The sequence below is a fragment of the Mustela nivalis genome (genome assembly GCF_964662115.1).
Source record: "Mustela nivalis genome assembly, chromosome: 15".
Lineage (NCBI taxonomy): Eukaryota > Metazoa > Chordata > Mammalia > Carnivora > Mustelidae > Mustela > Mustela nivalis.
The window spans coordinates 33,454,606-33,477,340 of NC_139034.1; the positions used below are offsets into that span (position 1 = coordinate 33,454,606).

The window sequence follows — 22,735 nt, forward strand, 5'->3', positions numbered from 1 at the left end:
TGTCCTCAAGGATTCTTGGAGGTCTTTGGCCTGGGGACCAGCCCAGATGAATCTACTCAGGTGTCTCCTGGGAATACACCCATCTGCCCTCCCCTCTAACCCACCCTGCAGCCCATAGGCAGACCTGAGTTCAAAGCTGTCAGCTCTGGGAGCCACAGACCACCCTCCCACTCCCCCGTCCCCTCCGTCCTTCCATCTAAACAGCAGCCCACCAAGCCCAGCCCTGGGCCCCAGGATTCAGGAGAGTTAACCATGCAGCACGATTTTGTAATTAGGAAAACAAAGCTATAAAAGTTACGTGCCATTAAATAAACAACACAACAAAAAGAAAACTGCACCCAGTGCTTGCCGGTCCTTTCCTGCCCAGGAGCCCAGGGTGGATGGGCAATAGGGCGGCCGCCAGCCTCCCGCAAACGTTCGTGGGCTGCATGTTCCATTAGCGGGACACCTGACGCAGTGGGCCGTGGCGCAAATAACGAGCACAACTTTCTGGCCAGCCACTGCCCCGTGGCCCGGGCACCTCCCCAGGGGCAGAGAGGCTGGCGGAGGGAAGCCGAGAGAGCGTGGAGGCTGGGAACCAACCTGCCACTACCAAACCACCACCACCCCCGCCCCCCCCCCCCCCCGGCGTGGGGGCACCGTTCCCATGGTAACGAGGAACTAAAACAAACGCGAGCAGCCCCGGGACTTTGTGGGGATCTGCGCGGCTGTCCGGCTTGGGTAAGGCTTCGCACCTTAGCCAACGAGTGTAGGAGCCCGGACTCCCTCCTCCAGCCCGCGCCTGGCCGGTGGGGCCTGGGAGCGGTGTGGAGGTGGGAGGGGGTCCAGAAAACATAGAAGCATCCACAGGCAACCTTCTTTGTGTCTCTCCCCTTTTTCTGCCCCTCCCTCTGTTGGCCTTTCTGCCCCTGCTCTGCTTTTCCTCCCTCTGTAAAGGGCGGTGTTGGCTCCTGATATTACTACAAACAGAGGAGGACTGGGCCCCTGCCACTCCAGGGAGCCTTCTGGCTCTGCATTTTAAGGAAAAACTATGGCTGTGGATAGTATGACTTCTTCCTTTCCGGCCAGCATAGCCCAGCCAGCTAAGCAGAAAAAGAATTCCGGAGATGGAAAACTCCAGCCTTGCCCACAAACCTGTTCCTGCGGCCCAAAGCAAACCATTCATTGGGTTTCCCTGCATCCCCTTCCCCCACCTCTAAAATGGGAGAGAAACAATGGTCCTAATCTTGCAGGGAGATGGTGAGGCTTGCCCCCGACTGGTGTCCCACAGGTGTTCTCGGTCCAGTGCCTGCTCAAGGCCACCCTCCCTGCATGTTCAAACCTGGATATATTTGAAATTCTATTTATAAAAAGGGCCTTAGGAAATGATGTTTTAATGAGTACACTGGGGTGTCTATTCTGTTTAAAATTGCACTGATTGGTCGAAGGGAGGTCAAAAGACTTGTTTGACTTCTGTGCCTGTCCCCTGGCATGTTCAAATGTGGATCCAGATCACTCCAGGCATGGCATCATGGAACTCACCAAAGCGGGCCATCCAGTTGTTCCCCCAAGAGGGAAGGCAGTTGCCTTCAGCCAAGAATCCTGCCAGTTAGAGAGGTTAGAAACCGCCACGGCAACAAAAGGGCTTGCATTTACCCGGTTCCTTCACAGAAACGAGGCTTCTCCGCTGGCCACAGCCAGAGTTCCCGAGCCTCTGCTGGCAGCACCCCAGTCATACCCAAGCTCCCGTGACCCACTCCATTCTCTCCCACAGCGGCGGTTTTGCTGTCTGAGCACCGCCACCCGCACCCAGCCCAGCTCCAGGTTGCAAACCAGAAACTGTATGTGCCCCCAGGCTCCTGTGTGCTTTTTCTTCCTAGGGAGCATCTATCCCAACCATGGACTTCTGTGGAAATCCTGCCACGTGCCAGGAATTGTGCAAGGCTGCCAACCCCGTGGCTGAGGCAGATCAGCACACGCCAACAGTGCGGAAAGGAAAGGGCATGAGAGAACTTCGGGGTGGGGGGATTTGGAGGGGGAATGGGGGGTACAGTCTTTTCAGAGGAGTTTGCTCCTCTTCACAGAGTAGGTGACTTTAAGGAGTTGGGTTTTAGAGGATGAACAGACTTCAACGTGCTTTAGGAAATTTCAAAGCCAGCTAGGACCCCCCAAAAGAAATCCCGCTCTGGAAGAGTTGGCGTCAGTGTGTACCCCGTCCTCCAGAAAAGAAAGTAGGACTATGAATATGCTGAAGTACAAAACCAAGAGGAGACAGAAGCCTCGCCCAGGAGGACGCCCCGCCCAGGTGGACGCCCCGCCCAGGAGGACGCCCCGCCCAGGAGGACGCCCCGCCCAGGAGGACGCCCCGCCCAGGAGGACAGGTCACTAGACTGATCCCTCAGTCCCAGCTCCGGAGATATTGGCCGCTGCCACTGGGACTAGGGGCACTCCGTGGCCAGCCAAATCCCTGGCCTTCTCCAGAGTTGATTCTTCATGTTCAGTAATAAAACACTGCTAACAGGGCCGCCTGCTAGGAACATGGAGGATTGATAGGAAATGCACGAGCCTTCAGGAAGTGCTCGGAATAAGCTGGACTGTTCTAAAATCAAATCTCTCTTCATTATCTTCATGAAAGGAGCACATACAACTGTCTACCAAAGCCCGAGGCTTCTCCTGCCCCGTAAGACAAGTGAAGCCCTGCTCTCCCTCCTCTGCTCTGCTGGACTGAAATACACAATTAGGCAAGGCCTTGGCAGCCATGAGTCCTCATCTAGCACTTGCTGGCCCTCTCCTGGAATCTTAAGGGTTTACCTGACCTCTTCACTTCAGGTTGTGTGGCTTAGAATCTCCTAGTGGACAAACAACCTACCTCTGTTCTTCCCATCCCACCAAAACCAGGGCGTGCTGGCCTAATAACAAAGAGTTTGTTTCCTTTTGGTACTTCATCCCTCCCAACTCCAAAGATCCTCCCCCTTCTTGACAGATGCCCTTACCTTTTTAGAACAAAGGGATGCTTAAGCAGCACACCCAAGTCCTGAACTTCCTTCTCGGTTCCAAATCAAGTGAAACCCCAGAGTCCTGTTTTCAGGCGTGACTGTGATAAACCTCAGCTCCATGTCTGTCCCCAGCTTCAAGCTGTGCTTTTAAAGCTCGGGTCTGTGCGTGCGCCTACAGCCTTGCACTCTGCCCGGAGAGTTACACCAAACCGTGTTCACACGGGTAATTAACACTACCGGCACTCTTCACCCAGGCCATAATTTTCTGAACTGACAACAAGTGGAGCTCCTCAGTCCTCATCAAACCCATCTGGGCCACCAACCATCTACAGTTGCAGGAATTCCAGGAGGCACTGAGGAGAGATTGAGCACCTAACAATGGCCAGAACCCACTAATTCATGGGACCTCATCGCCTCTTGGCTGCTGAGGTTTCTCTCCTTAGAAAGGGCTCACTGTCTCAGAGATACCCCTCTTCGAACAGGCCGTGGGGCCAACATGGGATAATAGGTCTGCCAAGGGCACCTGTTCTCTGTCCTACAAAATTCCTAACACCTGGGAGCTTGCAGGCTCCCAGCACCATCCTGGACTCTGAACATGAGTAGATAAGCCATTCTGCCTTGATTCCTGAGGATTTCAGTCTTCATAGTTACATTCTAAATGACTGGGTAATTACGCTTGTTAGAACCCCACAAGCAATCATAATAAAAAGTCCCTTCGGTCTCAGTCTTACCAGCTTTTCCAGTGACTAATGGCATTTTCAGGTCACAAATAACCCTCTTCCTCTTTCATATTGTGTCTCCCTGGTGTCTCATTGAAATCTAGAATGCTCCCTGCCTCTCCAGTCTACCGTGTGAAAACTTAGACCCACTAGCCAAGCCAGCTGAACTTAATTTTGTAGGGAGGTCCACCCGGGGGGAAGGGAGGAGACACCCTGGTTAGGCAGGTAGGAGAGAGAAGGGTCTGTATCGCTGAGCAGTAGTGGCATAGCCGCTTCATAAACAAGCTCCCCTCACCTCCTCCCTCTACACAGAATCCTCTTTCCATGTCTTTATGGTGGCTAAAGCCTACCCCCTGCCCTCCCAACCCCAGAACGCCCTTTGGCTCACTTTGAATTAAGTGGGGACTGCCTGTTTCCCTCGTGGGCCCCACACCCTAGAAGCCAGGCATAGTGCTGGCTTTCTCACTCCCTATTCTCTCCCCTTACAGACACTCGTCCAGCTGACATGCTCCTCCTCTGTTTGCATTCATGACCTAATCATACTATACTGTACTTTAATTTATTTTTGTTTCCCTGCTTAAGCAAGATCTTGAGGTCTACAGATACGCCTTACGCAATCTTGCAGTCCCAATGCCTGACAGTATCTGGCACGTACAAAGTCGATTGTTTGTGGAAGAAAGAGGAAAAGAAGAAAGGAAAAAGGGATAGGAGGGATCCTTGCAAGCTTATCATTTTCACTGGCACATTTTATGAGGTCTGATTAATAAGCACTGAATGATAGACTCAGATTCACACATATTTGAGCAGCCTGGAAGGGTGAGGCAGGGGCCAGCAAGATGAAATTTAATACTGACCCACATGAATACTGGTTCTCAGTTTCAAAAATAAGTTTAGCAAAACAAAACAACAACAAACCCCCCCAAAAAACAAAAGGTACAGTACATAAGAGCTACCTTTGAATATTTGTAGCTCTCTGTAGAGCAAATCTGTTGTGAGTAGCTCCAGAGAACAGACCCTGGAAGGCTGGTTGAAAGCCCAAGGGAGGAAGATTTAACAGAAGTCTGTGTAATGCGTTATGTGCTAAATACACTGTCTCACACATAGAAATGGTGGCTGTGATCTTTCTTATCATTATTACCAGCATCATCGCCATTATTTATTATAAGAGCTGTCCAACTCTGGGAAGCACTGAGCTCCCATCCTGGGTAAGGTTATCACTGGGTAACCACCTGTCTGGGATGTTTGTCAACCTGATTCCTAACCCCTGGTCTCCTTTTCTCCGTAATCCTGTGATTTGAAGAACAATGAATGCTCTGTCTGTCCCGGGTAGCGAAAGCCTCATATACAATTCCTGGCCGAGGCAACCATCTTTTTTATAAAGAAACACATTTCTTGCAGTGTGCCTCCTTCAAGCAACCCCTCTGAAGCATCGCTTTGATGTTGAAAAAGAAAATTGCTTTGTGTGAAAACTCCTTTAATCTTATATAGATACAAATGCTTTGTGCTTTGGGGGATATGCCAAACTGCTCTTAGTATTTCAGAATTAATCTCATTAAAGAGATTTAATCCCACTGCTGTTTGCCAGAGATGTTGAATAATTCCATGCCTGATCCTGCTGTCTCTGCCTGTGCCCCCTTCCTGGATTTGGTGTTGTCTAAGAAAACACATTGGTGGGTGTAGGCCAGATCATGTCTTTCCCATGTTATAGAGGGCGCCTAGGTGGTTTAGTTGGTTAAAGCATCTGCCTTCAGCTCAGGTCAAGATCCCAGGGTCCTGGGATCGAGTCCTGCATGAGGCTCCCTGCTCATGAGGGAACATGTTTCTCCCTCTCCCTCTGCCTCTCCCCACTGCATGTGTATTCTTGCTCACTCTCTCTCAAATAATTTTTTTTAATGCTGTCGTTGTAGAAATGTTCCCTTAATACATCTCTATCTCATTTTCCTAATTTGAAAAGAGGAAAGAAAAAAAAGGGGTAGGAGGAGCTTGCCTATTACAAAAGATAACAAATGAAATGATGGAGTTGTTCATTAATTATCCAATTCCATACAAATTTATGATAAACTATCAGTACCGCTAAGAAAAGTGTTGTTCATATAGGATAACAATCAGTTGTCTCTTTCTGGAAAATATAGGAAATTCTTGATTAGATTACCTGGTTTGTAAAACATATTTTGCATATAAATGTATTTTTACATACAAACATATCAGCAAATGAAATTACTGACTTCCTCCCTCTGGACACAAATTCTGGATCTCTTCCATTAAGAGTCATCAGTGAATGATCCAAAGTTACAAGTATGTGAAATAATCACCCATTTATTCATTTTAACAAATATTTATTAACCTCCTCCTATGTGCCAGGCATCATTCTAGGTGGCAGGAGTAGAATGGTGCCTGGGTGACTCAGTCAGTTAAATGTCCAACTCTTGACTTCGGCTCAGGTCATGATCTCACAAGAAAGGTTGTGAGATCAACCCCCGTGTCAGGCTCCACACTCAGCAGGGAGTCTGCTTGGGATTCTCTCTCTCTCCCTCTGTACCTCCCCCATGAGTGCTTGCTTACACACATACGACACATTCTATCCCCCTAGAGTAAATAAAAAATCTTTTCCAAAATAATAATAATAATAATAAGCTTGCCTCTGAAGAGTGGATTATCGGAGAGCAAGAACCAAAGCACAGAAGTAGATGTAGAAGTGATGGGCTAGACAAGGGTGAGCACAGCAGTAGCAGACCGAAGGAAGGATTCAGAACATTTTCTGGAAGACGGTGCCAAGAAGACTTAATACATTGATTAGTATATTTGGGAGGACGAAATAAGAAGGAATCAAGGATGACTCCAAATTTCTATATCTGAGCAAGTATATGAATTATATAAGAGGTTCCCAAACTTTCTCAGCTCATGGTACCCTTAGTGGCTCAGTGAATTTTTCATAGCACCCCCCTACACCCAAAGAAATCTGTACAGTTTTCATTTATTAGTTATATCTAAATAATAAATATTGTGCATCTTTATGTCACAGATTTATGTCACAACTTACTATAGAAACTGAAAGAATAAATTACACTTTAATTTCATTCTTGAATAGCCACGATGACCTTCTAACAGAACGTGTGTGCTCATTGGGCATTGCGTGATTTCTCCGATCTTGGAAGCTGATTGCACATGGCCACCCTCATTTTCTACTCCACACTAATTTCTGCGTGTTACTTGCTTTTTATCTCAACAACTGCCAAAAACCCAGCTTTGCAAAATATGCCATAATTAAAAGGAAGACAGCATAATCAAAAATTAGGTTTTCATACACTACCCAACAGATGCTGAGTATTGCTATTTTCTTCAAAAATTTAAAATCTACTACAGCATCTTGTGAGTTCTCTGCAGTGCCCAGGGAGCATCAGTGCTCAGATGGGTCAAACCATTTAGAGATGGGGAGGAGTGGGGAGATGGAAAGGGAGGTTCTGTAAGTGAGGGCTGCTTAGGTTTGATTTCCATGGTGAAGATTCAAGTAGAGCTACTGACCAAGGAAGGTTAATGAAGAAATGCACTGTAGCACAAAAGTTAACCATTCCAAATTAGCATAGGGAAAATAGCCATTTTCTAATATTCTTAGGGATTAAGGTATTCTCTGGCTAATTTTTCGGATAACTAAGAGCTAACCAGAAAACGTTTTTCTTTCAGCTGTTATTATTGAAAAATCTCTTGGCTTGGACTCAGTTCACTCCCTGACATCGTAAGTATGGAGCCATGAGCGTAATTGGTCATAACCCCTGTTGTTCCCAGGTGTTGAAGGCTGCACGGTCATGATTGCAAATAATTCACACTGTCCTCCCTGTTAGACACCCTGTAATCCCAGAAATAGCAATGGAGCTCCACAAAGTGGATTTTATTTTCCTCTAGTAATTTTTAAGCTCCTTGCATTTCCTATCAAGAACACTACATTAGGTAATTCCCAGATGTGACCACCAACAAGAAATATAACGCAAGAGCCAAATGTCCACCAATTTTGAAATCCAAAAAAATTTCTGACAACTGAGAGTCTTCTTGGTAAGTTTGTGGCCAACTCATTTGACCACAAAACCTGAACTGCTAGAACTTGGTTCAAAGCAAAATCCAACCTACACTGATGTGGAGCCATTTAAAGTTTCTCTTTATCCTACTTACTGTGAAAATGTACATGTTTGGCTATAGAAATACTAGTAAGATTTACCACAGGGTACTGCCCCAGGCCCATCTAGGGTTGACATGTATTTAGGCCACAATCACCATAAGGACAGTCTAAATCAGAAACAAACCTGAATGCCATAACCCAACTTGCCCTAAGGCTTTTAAATAAGAGACAGTCCTTAGATTTGTAGGCCCAGAAGGAACCCAGAGCCCTTCTAGATCAACCCACTGAGATTACAAATGAGACAAGAAGCCTAGACACAAGGGGGAGGAGACACAGGGAACATACTCAAAATCCCACATTCAGCTTGAAGCACAACCAAGACAGTGACACATCTCTTGTCATCTGCTGCCCATGGCCCCGTCAGGTGCCTCCATGTGTGCTCCCATGAGCTGAGAACATAATACCTCAGTACATGGCTAGTGTCCACTGGGCACACCCAAAATACACTTCTACTGAGAGCCTAAATTGAACTACCTGAAAATGAATATATCATCTATTAAAACAGTTCTCAATAATCCCACTTCATTTCATATAATTTTGAAGATCTGAGGGAAGTCAATTCAAAGGCATTCTATATGACTCTTCAAGATTAGTCCAGTAAACTTTTAACTGGGGATGTTTTCCCATCTAAATGAATTTTCCTTTAGCAAATAGAAACCCTAAATAATATTTTTCGAGTCTTCTAAATAATTGCCATTCGGGCCTCTCCGCTTAAGGGAATCGCTAAGAAGTTGAGTTATCAAAACTGGAAAGATGACATATCTTTCTCGCCTCTTTGCAGCATGGTTTTGACTTGGAATTGGGCAGGGTGGAATCCCAAATATGTGAGTTCTGGTTTTCTAAGTTGAAAAAATAGGATAGTAACACTTTACTTGATTTTTATGAATCTTTAAGTTTAAAAAAAAAAAAAGTAAAATACCTTATTCTGTTCAGGCACATAGGAAATTCTCAGTAATGACACAAACCTCATTTCCCCTGCGCCCCTCACCTCATCCTGCATACTTTATCACAGAATTTGATTGTTTAACCTGGGGTGGTAGGAGGGTGCTGAGAACTGATGCCAGTGCCCCAGGAAGTGCTGCCCTCCCAAGAACACAGTCCCTCAACCCACAAGATAGTGGGTGGGGGGCAAGGGGGGGTACCATTCTGCAATGGCACACCTTTGTCCAGATGCTAGTTTGGTCACTTTTTACTTGTCTGACTTTAACCAACCAAATCATTTGATTTCTCGGAACCTGACTATTGACTGTAAAACGGTGATAATCGTGTTTGTCTCTCAAGGATGCCATAATGAACAAATTTAATCAGGCCCATTTACTGGTATAATTAAAGGATTATACAAATAGTTGGAGCTTAGAGAATGGGAGTAGAACCCCAAATCTAGAAACAGGAGAACATTGTCCTGATTTAGACAAAAGGAAAAGAAAAGGCAGATGTGGCAAATTAAGTCCCAGTGAGTCTGATATTGATGCTGGGCACAATTCTAGAACATTTCCTGTAAGAGTTTGGAAGCACTTGGGAGAGGTGATAAGTAGCACGGATCCCTAAAGAACAAGTCACATGGAACTGGATTTCTCTGACCATGCCTTAGCGAAGTAGGGAAATCTTGAGGGAGGGCAAGTCCCAGGGAGCCAAAGAAGAGGACCCCCCCCCCTCCAAGACAGTAGAGAGAAAAGGGGCATCAGAGAGAGAAGAAGGAGGGGGTAAGCCTCAGGGAACACGGCGGGGGGGGGGGGGGGGGTCGTGCTCAGAGAGCCAAGAGGAGGAGCCTCAGGCAGGGGGCTCCCAGGGCGGAGGGGGAGGAGCCTCAAAGACTAGGTTCTGCCAGCTGCCTAGAGAAAGCTGCCTTATTCCTTAAAAAGGCCCTCTCTCTCGCTCTCCTTTTTTTTTCTCAGCAAACAATGTAGTAAGATATTTCTCCCCACTTCAGCTTTTTGATGCTCAGGAAAAAAACCAATTTCTTTCTGTAAACTATTTTTTGGCACTGTGACCCTCTAAAGATTGTAAGCCCTTATGATTCCCTTAAATGCAGAGCCCCATCTATAAAGAGGAGATGACTGTGCCTCCGTTAGGGGTTGTTATAAAGACTAAGGAGGCCAGAGCAGTGGCTGACATGGAAATGTTCATTCCCTTCCCCCAACCTCTCCTGACTGATGGATGAAGATGGCAGGACAGATTTGGGTGGTGTCCTTGGGGCTCTCTGGTTTGACATTTGTATCAGTGATTTCATGAAGACACACATACTAGGAAGCTTGGAGAGTTCAGAAATGAATGGCAGTCCAAAAAAAAAAATAGCGGAGAGGAGCTGAAGAAGATGTTAAGTCCCAGTGAGACAGGAAACGGACCCATCATCCTATTGGAGTCAGAGCTCTGAATGCACTAACAGAGCCTCAAGCTAAGTGTTCTCAGGCATGGCCCACAGTGTCAGGGAGATGGCTACGCTCACACTGGGCCTGGGCTCTGGACTGGGAGGGATCAGGCTTCACACATTCATTCAATGTTTATTATTCCGTGTGGGGCACAGTTCAAGGCACTTGGGCAACTTAGTGACAAAAACAGAGATCCCTGTGCTCAGGAAATTTACATTTCAGTGAGAGGAGACAGGCAATACGCATATTAATGAATCAAGTTCTCAGTGTGTTAGAAAGTGATAAATGCTCTGGAAGAAAAAGGAAAAATTAGAGCAAGTAAGGAAAGAGCAGAAGGGTCAGGGTTCCCAGGGAACGGGGCTCAGGGGACAGTAGAGCGAAGGCCTCGGGTAGAACAGTGCCTGGCAATGTTTGGGACAACACTGAGACCAGGGTGGCAGGAATGGAAGGAGGGCAGGAGGAGACAGGTAGGAGAGGTGATGGGGGCCAGGCGGGAAGGCCCTGCAGGCCTGAAAGGGCTTTGCCTTTCAGTGCAAGATGTGAGCAATTGCAGGGTTTTATGCAGAGGGGTGAGGTGAGGGGACCGTGGTTTTACCTGCAGAGAATCAGCCGCTAGCAGAGGGCTATGGCAGTTGGGGCAAGATGGGGCGCTGATTAGCTGGGGATGGGTGGGAAATGGGAAACCCTTTGAAGGAGGAGCCAGCTTCACTTCTTAGTGGCCGGGCTGCAGGGTGAGGAGGAAAGAAGGGATGACTGCAGGACTCTGTCGGCAGCTGAGGGGCCCAGGGAGGAAGAGCAGGATTGCAGTTTGGGCCCAGCAAGTCTGGGTGGCCTGGCTGATGTCAAGCAGAGATGTCAAGAAGGAGTGGGAGATCTGAGCCCGGGGCCCTGGAGAAAGGTCTGCCTGCTACCTCCGTACACTTCAAAGGCTGTCAAGGGGGAAGAGGAGTGAGAACCCTTTATTGTGGCTCCCCCAGGGATGAAAAGGATGAACGACAGAGTGGAAGTCAGAGAAAGGCCCCGAAGAAGTTCGAGCGCTGCTGAATCACAGCCATGTGAAAGCTGAACGAGCAGCCTCCACCAGGCCATCTCTTGTTTCTAGATAACAGCTTCCTGAGATCAGGGCTGACAGTCAGGAAGCGGACTGACGCACAATACAGAAAGTTATGTCCTGGCCAAGAAAGACATCACCGTAAAATTCCCATGGGCCAGGCAGTCTTCCAGGGAGGGTTTCAGCCTCCGGAGGGTGAGGGTGCTTCTGGCAATGCGTGCGGCCATCTTTCCTCCAGGGCCCAGCAGCCAAGACCTGGACTGAACGACAGACAGACTCTAATCCCCCACCCTCTCACTAGGCTGCAGTCACTACCAGGGAGTAGGAGAGCGGAAAGCAGTCTCTACTCTCTCCTGATACCAGGAACTAAATAAGGCACGGACCCCACACACACTCACACACACTTATATTCGATGCTAGTTAGGAACTTGTGTCAGAGGAGAGTTCAGAAACTCACTTGAAGTCACATGTAAGTGGCTAGGCTGGATTTGACCCCAGGAAACCTGGCCCCAGATCCTGACCACCACGCCCCCCTGCTCTTCTAGAAGTTTCTCATTCCTGCTTCAATTCTCCCTTTCCGTTTCCACTCAGACCCCTCCTCTGCTGACCCTCTGCACCAGTTCTGTGGGAAACAGTGTTGAGTCTTTGACCAGGAAATGGCCAGTCTATAAAGCTGCTGGAGAACAGGGGGGCTGGCAGGGCTGGACCTGGAAGGGTCCATCCACAGGTGCGCACAGGACCCTGGGGGAGGGGAGATTTGGCAAGGGAGACCTGGCTGAGGTAGGGAGCTGGACACCAAGACGGAGGCCCCTCTAGGGACCCTGTGCAGGGACCAGAGGGCGCTTGGACCTCCAACTGCCTTGCCTGTCAGAGAAGCCAGAGCCTTCCTCTATTTTGAGAACGCAAAGCGGGAGGATAGTGATGACAAAGAACCGCCATTTGGTGCTAGCAGACCAAGGGTCCACTGAGGTCCTTGGGTGGCTTCCCCAGAAACATCGCAGTACTGATGTCCTGAGAGCGGAGGAGGACTGGAGGGAGGCGTGAGGGGAGGACACCTGTGCTGGTCAAACTGGGAAAACATGTCCCAGTATATCCTTCCATCCTCTCACTGCCCAGGGCCATCACATAGGGCCTCAAGAGCTGTACAAAGCAAACATACTCATTCTCACGGAGCAGTCCATTTTCCTGCCCCAAGGACTTTGTTCCCACCCAACGGCAAGTTCCTTTGCTTGCACTTGATTTCCAAAGCATGAAGCCCAGCAGCAAGTCTGTAGGGCCATGGCCCCAGGCAGAGGTACAAAAAACAACTTAGGAGCAAACCACCTTCCCCTCTTAGAAACCAGTGGGGAAACCCTACTAATCTCTTTATCTAAAAAACCAGAACCAGAACACGGAGCCTTTCTTTGGGTCACTCACTTCGAAGCCAGAGGTGGTGGTTATTTTTCATGAGATCAGCCAGTTATGTCTTCCTCATATATTTCAAACCAAGAATGTTTGGGGATCCTGGCCTCAACCTCTCAGAATGAAAACTGAGATCCCCCCAAAAAATCACTATAGAGAAATCAGCTGGCCTCTTACTTACAGTGCAGTGTGGAAAGGGTTACAATGATCGAAGTCTCCAAGACTGTGGTCCTACGGTGACCTCTGATACAAAAGTTCTACCCCTCTTCATTAAATGAGCATATGCACATAATCAGTAAATATACTTGGCAAAGCACATAGTCTTTTATTAAGACTTTGCTCTGCCCTTTCATTTCTTCACTCAACAAGTATTACCAAGTGCCTATTACGTGCCAGTCATGGTAGGCAGGGCGTGCAGTGCTGACCTGTGTAATGATGGCACCAAAGAGCCTGGAGCAAAGACCCCATCTCTCTCTGGGGCCAGAAAGATAAAGCCAGTGCATGAGTAGGCAAAGTGGGAGAAACATCTGTCCTTTTGTATATCTTTTGGTTTCTAACTTTTTTTTTTTTAAGGTGGCAAAGCTACAGTTAAACCTTCATGTAGTCCAAACTCTGTGTTTCATTTTTTTTTTTCAAGATTTTATTTTATTTATTTGACAGAGCACACACAAGTAGGCAGAGAGGCGGGGGGCAGGGGGTGGTGGTGCGGGAAGCAGGCTGCCTGCTGATCAGAGAGCCTGATGCGAGGCTTGATCCCAGGACCCTGAGATCATGACCTGAGCCGAAGGCAGAGACTTAACCCACTGAGCTACCCAGGGGCCCGAGTTTCCAACTTCTGCTAGAGACAGAGAGCCATGGCTCTACTCTAAACAAAACAACAGGACCTATATGAGGAGGAGGCTGCCTGGGTGTCTGAGCAGATGACAGGTAGTGGTGGGGATGGAAGCAGAAATGGAACATTCAGCCCCGTTGGAGGAAGGCATCCTCGCCTCAGCAGCACCGTCTCCGCATGGGAAAGCCAGTGCTGGGTTGCCTGAGAGTCCTGTCTCCAGGAGAAGTTGGAATTCTTTGTTTTTTTTGTGAATTCTGCCAATTCTAAATACTCACTCTGTATTTTTTTTTTTTTAATGACTTAAGCTGAGTAGAATGTCTGCCAGCTGGCTTTGATTGACACAGCCATTTTGTGAAGTCAGTCTAAAATGTAATGACCTATAATCGGCCATTATAGAGTGGGTGTTTCTTGTTGTGACCACAGAAATTAAGCCGCAATGTCTCAGAAAGCAGGGTCAAAATGAGTCGTGGTCCAAATCACAAGTCAAAACCTGGATGTTTGCCTTGAGACACTGGATATTAAGTTGCCTTGATATTTATTTATTTCTGCCTGATGGTTTTTCTTACAAGTTTCTAGCAGAACTAAAGGGAGAATGTCGAGAGTGCAATTTCTTTTCTGATCTTTGAAATGAGAGTGCAGCGGACCGAGCCTTTTTACAAGGCCTGGTGAGAAACCGGGGGTAAAAAAAGGTCCCTAACACTGAATGACAGCATGCTGATGATAAATGCATTCAGGGCCGTTCCAGGGTCCAGGGGATTCTGACCTTTTATCTCGAGCAGCTAGAAAATATGAAAGACAGGAGAACCCTAAAGTGTAAGCATGCCTTTGATGGCAGGACTTGTGCCCACCCCTGCTGTCACCGTTCCCGGGGTAGGGCTGGAGAGACCCCGTCTCTGATTGCTCTCATCTTCCCCAGCTCCTTCCTTCTCCCACTGGAAGCCAGGCTCAGGAGCGAGTGGGGGATCAGGAGTAGACAGCTATAGTAACAGGCACGTTCAGATTTTAAGTCAAAATAAGCCTGGGGCGCCTGGGTGGCTCAGTGGGTTAAGCCGCTGCCTTCGGCTCAGGTCATAATCTCAGGGTCCTAGGATTGAGTCCCACGTTGGGCTCTCTGCTCGGCAGGGAGCCTGCTTCCTCCTCTCTCTCTCTCTCTGCCTGTCTCTCTGCCTACTTGTGATCTCTCTCTGTCAAATAAATAAATAAAATCTTTAAAAAAAAAAAAAAAAGCCTGGAGGGGCCCCTTTAAAGCAGAGGAGGCTCCTGTAAACAGAACTGTAGGCCCCCACACTTGCCCATAGCTCACCCGGTGATCTCCTCCCCCTCGCCTCTGGGATTTAGGGCTCACAGTGCTCCGTTTGAGGTAGCCTACCGAAAACACATGCGCAGACTCCAGAGCTGGGAGTGACAGAGGAACAGAGTGACAGAGTGACAGAGGTCCCCTGTTTCTGGTAGATGGCTACAGGAGTCCCCTCCTGGGGAGTTTTTAATCCTCTCACCTTCCCAGTCAGCACCCAGCACAAAATGTTTCATAACAGGTTCTACAGCGCTCCACTCACTGACTCTGCCTTGACTTTTCCTACCCAGTCCTCTCTCTGCCAGGACACTCTACCCTGCCCCAGGCAGCTCAGCTAACTCCCCAGCCTCCCACCTTCTTAAACCCCAAACTACCTCTGAGGCCTTTCCCCTTCACATTCCCCAATCCCACAGTCAGTTTATGCTTTGTGACGCTGCCTGCCACAGGGTGGGTGGCCTGGAAATGGACTAAAAAATGCAGACCTTTGACGTGCCATCAGTGACATATCAGATGGGGATTTGGGACCAAAGCCTAAGAAAGGCGGGGAAGGACTGGCAGAGTGAAGGGTCTTATGGAACAGGCTCAGCAGGCCCGCCTGTCAAAGCTGACCTGCTAGAATCTGCCGGACTTTCACTCCCCAAAGCCCCCCACCCCCAGCCCCACCCTGCTCAGTCACCAGATGCGGGCTGCCCTGAGAAGGGCACAACTTCTGGAAGGTGGCTCTGCAGCCAGGGCAGTTCCTGAAGGAACTAGTGGCTAGAGACTGTCTGTAGACCACAGTCTCCACAGCTGGGCAGCACCCCGGCGGTTCACCACACTGCCCCAGGATAATCCTATCAGAATCTGATAATCCAAGGGTTCTAGCAGCACTGCAGGTGGACAGATAAGCCCACCAACCCACTGTGAGTGTTTTCACACCTCACACTTCTCATGTTGGGCATCATGTTGCCCACATGAAGGCAAAAGAGCCTATGATCTTATCCGGCCAGTTCCCTAAAACAGAGCTTCCTGGTCTAAGATCTGAAAGAAAAGGCAGGCCAAGATACTGACCCATGAAGTCCTTGGAGCAAACAGGAAGATTCTGGACCCTGGCCTCCACAATGAGCAGCCTCTTCAACCTATCCCCTTGTGCAGAATAAGTATCATCCTTTTTAAAACTTTGGGACCCAGTACTCTAGAGCTAACTCCTTCGTCCCTTCGCTCAGTCACCGATCATAAATTTATTGGAGATTTATTAAGCATGAGACACGGTCACTGAGACACTGACAGTCTTGTGGAAAAGAAAGACTGGATGAGTAAACAAAAAACGTCATCAGGAATACTGTAAGTGCTACAAGAGAAACTCACGGGGTCGGAGAACAGAGGAAGGGGTGGCAGGAGATAAAGTCAGAGAGCCTGGGCAGTGCCAGATCTCACAGGGCCTATGGGGACATGGAATGGTGTTTACAGTGTATTCCAAATACAGGGGAAAACCTCTGGAGGAAGCTGAAGCACGGGAGATCATGGTCTGATTTCTAGTTCCCATGAACACTCTTCCACGGAGAATGTTAGGGGCATGGTAGCCACGGTCACAGGAAGGCCAGTCTGGAAAGGGCTGCAGGAATCCCGCTGGCCAATGACACGGCTCACTGCGGGTAGTCAGTGGCGATGGAGAAGAGTAGAAAGATTCAAGTGTATTTTTAAACAAGAATCCATCTTCTGGCCCTCAGAACCTTTACACTGTTGGAAAGACAGCTGTGCAAGCAAACCACGTCATATCGCAAAACAGAAGCTTTCCTGAAAATGCAGAGAGTGTAGAGGGAGCTTAGGGTAGAGCACAGAAGACTTCCTGGGGAAGCCTAGGCACTCCCAGGTGTATGCGAGCTGGGAAGTAAAAATTAGTGTTTGCAGAGGGAATGAACGGTGGGTGGAGCTTCTGGCGAGGTGGGGGGGGTGAGAGAGGGGTGGGTAGCCCACAGGGCCTCGAGCATGCGCCTGGCAGACCCCTTCGCTGCCCACGGGCCGAGGCCCGGGTCCCCGTGTCTGTACCACCCACTGGTACCTCTCGCACTGCGCCTGGTTCTTTGTGGCTAGAAACCTGTTTGCACGCCAGATTTCAAGCTCCTGCTAGACATCCTCTGTCTCGCTTACTGTGGTGATAAATCGTTCTTGAAGGATCCCTTAAAGTCTTCCCTGATGACATTACCACCAGACACACAACCACTCCCTCGTTTCATATTGTGCAGTAATTGCAAAGGTGTTGCCGTAGGTTGTGATCTCTCCTACCAGCTCCTTGAGGGTAAAACCCTGTTCCTCCTTGTATGTGCCTTCTCATGGACCGCCATGTACTGGTCTGCACACTCAAAGGGCCCTCCAATGACTACTGACTGAAATGAGTGAACAAACATGGATTTAAAGCAATGTGTGGTGGGAATTACCGACTAATGGGATGCTATTCCTTTCTTGGTTCCCAGGACGGTAAAGCGACTGCCTACTGCTGTTTGCTGAAAGGTCTCTTCTGCTTAATGCTGCCCCAATGTCTGCTGGAAGTAATCAGTCCTCGGAAGGAACAGGGCCTTCCCCTCTTTCCCTTCCCACAACCTTCTGGTACTCCACACAGACCTTATGTTCCGAGGAAGGAGGTAGCGAGGAGGAGGAGAATTCAGAGAGAGAGTATCTATCTCCCGAAGACAGTGAGTATCTGGGAGAGGAAATCTATTCCGATGAAGAGTATCTCGAGGAGGAAAGGTTTCTGAAAGAGAACCCCTATCTGTATGAGATTCCGGGGTTTCTGAAGGAGAGAAAGCATCTGCAGAAGAAAAAGCATCTGGAAGAAACAGAGGATCTGTTGGAAGAGTATCTGGAAGACGGTGAGTGTCTGGACGAGGGACAGTATCTGAAAGGAAAGGAGGATGTGTATGGAGGAAAAGTGTCAGGGAGGGGACTTGGGGAGGTGAGGGCCCTAAAAGACAGCAAGTCTAGTTCACCGCAGTGCCCAGGAACAAAGATCTAACTTGGAATAAAGCCGCAGCTCAGTCTGCCAAAACCCCCGCGGTGTGTAGGCCCACTCAGGACTCACCGAGGTCTCCACCCAGCCTCAATGGCCGTGCCCCCAGGCAGCGCGCCCACAGAGCAGAGAGGCCCACTGAACAGAACGCCCCTACTCATGCACAAAACAAACCGAACAGACCCTATAATTTGTGTCTTTTCCTTACTGCACAGGTAATACATGTTTATCGTGGATGTTTGAGAAACTGCATGTAAGAAAAATGAAGAAAGTAACCATCACTACCACCCAGGGGGGATTCACTTTTACCCTTTATATATGTGGGGAGATACATATATATATATATATCCTCTCCAGGGTTTAAAGTCACCTGCTTTTTAAGGTATATTATGCTTTACATATAATAATTTATATATACATAAAATTTATATATACATAAAATAATTTATATATACATTTATATATACATAAATATATCATAAAAAGCAGTTGACATATAATACATATACTACATTCTTATAAGAATTCATACTTATAGGAATACATTTCATGTTATTAAATTTTCTACAAATCATTTTAATAGCTACATCACTCTGTATTGTATTTGCAAGCCCTAGTTAATCAATTCCTGATTATTATTAATCATTCATTGTTTCTACTGTGGTTTTTGTTACTTTTTCAAACAGCACTTTGCTAAACATCCTTAGGGCTCAATTTTATCAGTGACCTCTAATTATTTCCCAGAATCCATCCCGCAATCTGTTGCTAGGTCCACACACGCTAGAGTGCTTCTCCCAGTGCCTGCCGGGCCCCTGGCAGGCCTCATCTTTCCCTGGCTGTGAGTATTTGGAGTGAATTCTCTTACCCTAGGGCTGACATTTTTCCAGTACCATTCCTGCGATTGCCACCTTTTCCTGAAGTTGGGTTTTATTATTTGACTATGGCCTCCTTGTGCCATTGTTAGAGGTGGCTGATTCTCACGTTCTCTGAGGTCCATGTGGTGTCTTCCCTTGCTGACATGACTGCAGGGCCATATCCAACTAGGTTCAGAAAGTTAAAAATCCCAGTCATCTGCATCATCACGACATTGACCTAGAAATAGGACAACATTATTTTTCTGGATCTGATTCCGTTACCACCTGCAAGCCACTCAGGCAGCTTGAATTTTTAAATCCTGATCTCATTACATACTGCCTACATCCTAAGAGCTGTCTGTTCTTAGCACTCAACACAGGCATTTACGCCCCTCTTCCTCAAACCAGATGCATCAACCCAGGTTCTTCCTACCCTTGTGGAAGTTTCGCTGGGGGAACTGGAGAGGTGATACCTCTACTTCTGGGAAACTCTCTTTGGTATGTGCCTCTGCCATACAAAGCTCCCTCTCAGAATCCTAGTGTCCCTGCTGTTGAAATACCAAGTGTAATTCTAATTCTGAAAAATAGCATTCGGGCCATTTCTTTTGCACAGTATGAATCAAGCATTCTTAACATGTCCCCTGTATGCACTGGGCCTTTGTAAATATATTACCCATGACAGTGGGACAAATACAATGCTGTCAAGTGAATGGAACTGTGTATAAAGCAAAAGCTTTGAAAATAAATGCCCTGCTAGCAAAATTTGGAAAGGCACTGAGAAAACTGTAGAGGAATGCTAAAATGCCTTTAAAGGCACATGGAAGAATGTCTTGGTGTGTGAAAACCCAGGGTACCAAGCCACACTTCACAAAACATTAAATTAAGCATTAGATTAAGGAGGGTCTACAACAGGATTCGGAACTTTTTAAAAGAATTTACATCAAGATTTCTTAATGTGGAACATTTTGCCAATACCTTTAAGATAGAAATTTGTTGAGCCCTGCGCACAGGAGTGCCTTCCTGACCCCTAGCAAATGCTCAGGACATGCGAACAAGTCAAGTTCAATTTCATTCATAAGTCCACATGCACACATGCATGCATGCACCTGCATTTATTTTTAGAAACATCTTTTAGAAACTGATTGGAAATGGGCTCTAGAAATGACAAATGGGCTTTTATTGCTTGGGTTGATGGATTAATTGCTAGAGACTAGTTGGGGAGCACTATGTCAAGGAAGATTGTGAGGGCCAATTTCGCCTCAGCAAGAAAGAGAGCCATGAGCAACTAGTGATGCCTGCCACAGGATCAGATGGGGACTGAGGAGCGGGAATGCCGTGTATTTGTCTGTTTGGAGGTAGATGTGAGTATATCACAAAGAAAAGAACACTCTTTCCTTCCCCTCTCAGGAGCTTACCTACCTGAGTTTGAGGGCACGACCTTGAGCAAGTCACTTAATCCCTCTGCATGGTTTTCTTAACTATCAGGGAAATGTCTGTTCTTTTCTTCTGCACATTTCTTGATTGGATTATTTGTTCTTTGGGTGTTGAGTTTAAGAAGTTCTTTATCGATTTTTGGATACTAGCCCTTTATCTGATATGTCATTTGCAAATATCTTCTCCCATTCTGTCTATTGTCTTCTGGTTTTGTTGACTGTTTCCTTTGTTGTGCAAAACTTTTGATCTTGATGAAGTCCCAATAGTTCATCTTTGCCCTTGCTTCCACTGCCTTTGGCAATGTTTCTAGGAAGAAGTTGCTGCGGCTGAGGTCGAAGAGGTTGCCGCCTGTGTTCTCCTCAAGGATTTTGATGAGCTCCTGTCTTACATTGAGGTCTTTTAACCATGTTGAGTCTATTTTTGTGCACAGTATAAGGAAATGATCCAGTTTCATTCTTCTGCATGAGGATGTCCAGTTTTCCCAACACCGTTCGTTGAAGAGACTGTTTTTACCACTGGAGATTCTTTCCTGCTTTGTTGAAAATTAGTTGACGGTAGAGTTGAGGGTCCATTTCTGGGTTCTCTCTTCTATTCCATTGATCTATGTATCTGTTTTTGTGCCAGTACCATACTGTCTTGAGGATTACAGCTTTGTAATAGAGCTTGAAGTCTAGAGTTGTGATGCTGTCAACTTTGGTTTTCTTTTTCAACATTATTCTGGCTATTTGGGGTCTTTTCTGGTTCCATGTAAATTTTAGGATTATTTTTTCCATTTCTTTGGAAAAAAGTTGATGGTATTTGATAGGGATTGCATTAAATGTGTAGATTGCTCTAGGTAACACATACATTTTCACAATATTTGTTCTTCCAATCCATAGGCATGGAACGGTTTTCCATTTCTTTGTGTCTTCTTCAATTTCTTTCATGAGTATTTTTATAGTTTTCTGAATACAGATTCTTTGCCTCTTTGGTTAGATTTATTCTGAGGTATTTTATAGTTTTGGGTGCGATTATGAATGGAATTGACTCCTTAATTTCCCTTTCTTCTGTCTTGTTGTTGGTTTTTTAATTTATTTTATAAATACTTATTTAATATAATGTTTAATATAATTTAATATAAATTTATTTAATATAAGTAAATATAAATATAAAATATTTATTTTATATCCTGACACTTTACTGAATTCCTGTATGAGTTCTAACAGTTTTGGAGTGGAGTCTTTTGACTTTTCCACATAAAGTATCATATCATATCATCTACAAAGAGAGAGTTTGACTACTTCTTTGCTGATTCAGATGCCTTTTATTTCTTTTTGTTGTCTGATTGCTGAAGCTAGGACTTCTAGTACTATGTTGAATTGCAGTGGTGATAGTGGGCAGCCCTGCCTAAGGAGAGTTCCTGACCTTAGGAGAAAGGCTCTCAATTTTCCCCAGTGAGAATGATATTCGCTGTGGGTTTTTTATAGATGCCTTTGATGATTTTGAGGTATATACCCTCTATCCCTACACTGTGAAGAATTTTGATCAAAAAGGGATGCTCTACTTTCTCAAATGCTTTTTCAGCATCTATTGAGAGTATCTTATAGTTCTTGTTCTTTCTTTTATTAATGTATTGTATCACATCAATTGATTTTTGGGTGTTGAACCAACCTTGCAGCCCAAGAATAAATCCCACTTGGTTGTGGTGAATAATCCTTTTAATGTGCTATTAGATCCTATTGGCTAGTATTTTGGTGAGAATTTTTGCATCCATGTTCATCAGGGATATTGGTCTGTAATTCTCCTTTTTGTTGGAGTCTCTAGTTTGGGGATCAAGGTAATGCTGGCCTCATAAAATGAGTTTGGAAGTTTTCCTTCCATTTCTATTTTTTGGAACAGTTTCAGGAGAATAGGTATTAATTCTTTTTTAAATGTTTGGTAGAATTCCCCTGGGAAGCTGTCTGGCCCTAGGCTCTTGTTTGTTGGGAGATTTTTTTGATGACTGCTTCAATCTCCTTACTGGTTATGGGTCTGTTCAGGTTTTCTATTTCTTCCTGGTTCAGTTTTTGTAGTTTATTGGTCTCTAGGAATGCATCCATTTCTCCCAGACTGCCAAATTTGCTGGTGTATAGTTGTTCATAATATGTTCTTAAATTGTTTGTATTTCTTTGGTGTTGGTTGTGATTGCTCCTCTTTCATTCATGATTTTATTAATTAGGGTCCTTTCTCTGTTCTTTCTGATAAGTCTGGCCAGGGGTTTATCAATCTTGTTAATTCTTTCAAAGAAACATCTCCTAGTTTCATTGATATGTTCTACTGTTCTTTTGGTTCTATTTCATTGATTTCTGCTTTGAATTTTATCATTTCTCTTCTCCTGCTGGGTTTAGGCTTTCTTTGCTCTTCTTTCTCCAGTTCCTTTAGGTATAAGGTTAGGTTGTATATTTGAGACCCTTCTTGTTATTTGAGAAAGGCTTGTATTGCTATATATTTTCCTCTCAGGACTGCCTTTGCCGCATACCAAAGATTTTGAACAGTTGTGTTTTCATTTTCATTTGTTTCCATGAATTTTTTAAATTCTTTAATTTCCTGGTTGCCCATTCATTTTTTAGTAGTATGTTCTTTAGCCTCCATGTATTTGAGCTCTTTCCAACTTTCCTCTTGTGGTTGAGT

General features: G+C 46.2%; 1 protein-coding gene across 1 annotated transcript in view; it reads left to right on the forward strand.

Moving 5' to 3' along the window:
• The first annotated feature begins 674 nt into the window (after positions 1 to 674).
• The window catches only part of ERICH6B (glutamate rich 6B), a 65,097-nt gene continuing 43,036 nt past the window's right edge, over positions 675 to 22,735 (forward strand). Inside the window, exons 1-3 of the mRNA XM_082700635.1 lie at positions 675 to 720; positions 7,376 to 7,427; positions 17,266 to 17,661. Coding sequence (XP_082556761.1) covers positions 17,328 to 17,661 — 334 coding nt within the window. The 5' untranslated portion in view covers positions 675 to 720; positions 7,376 to 7,427; positions 17,266 to 17,327. The remainder of the gene's footprint in view (positions 721 to 7,375; positions 7,428 to 17,265; positions 17,662 to 22,735) is intronic.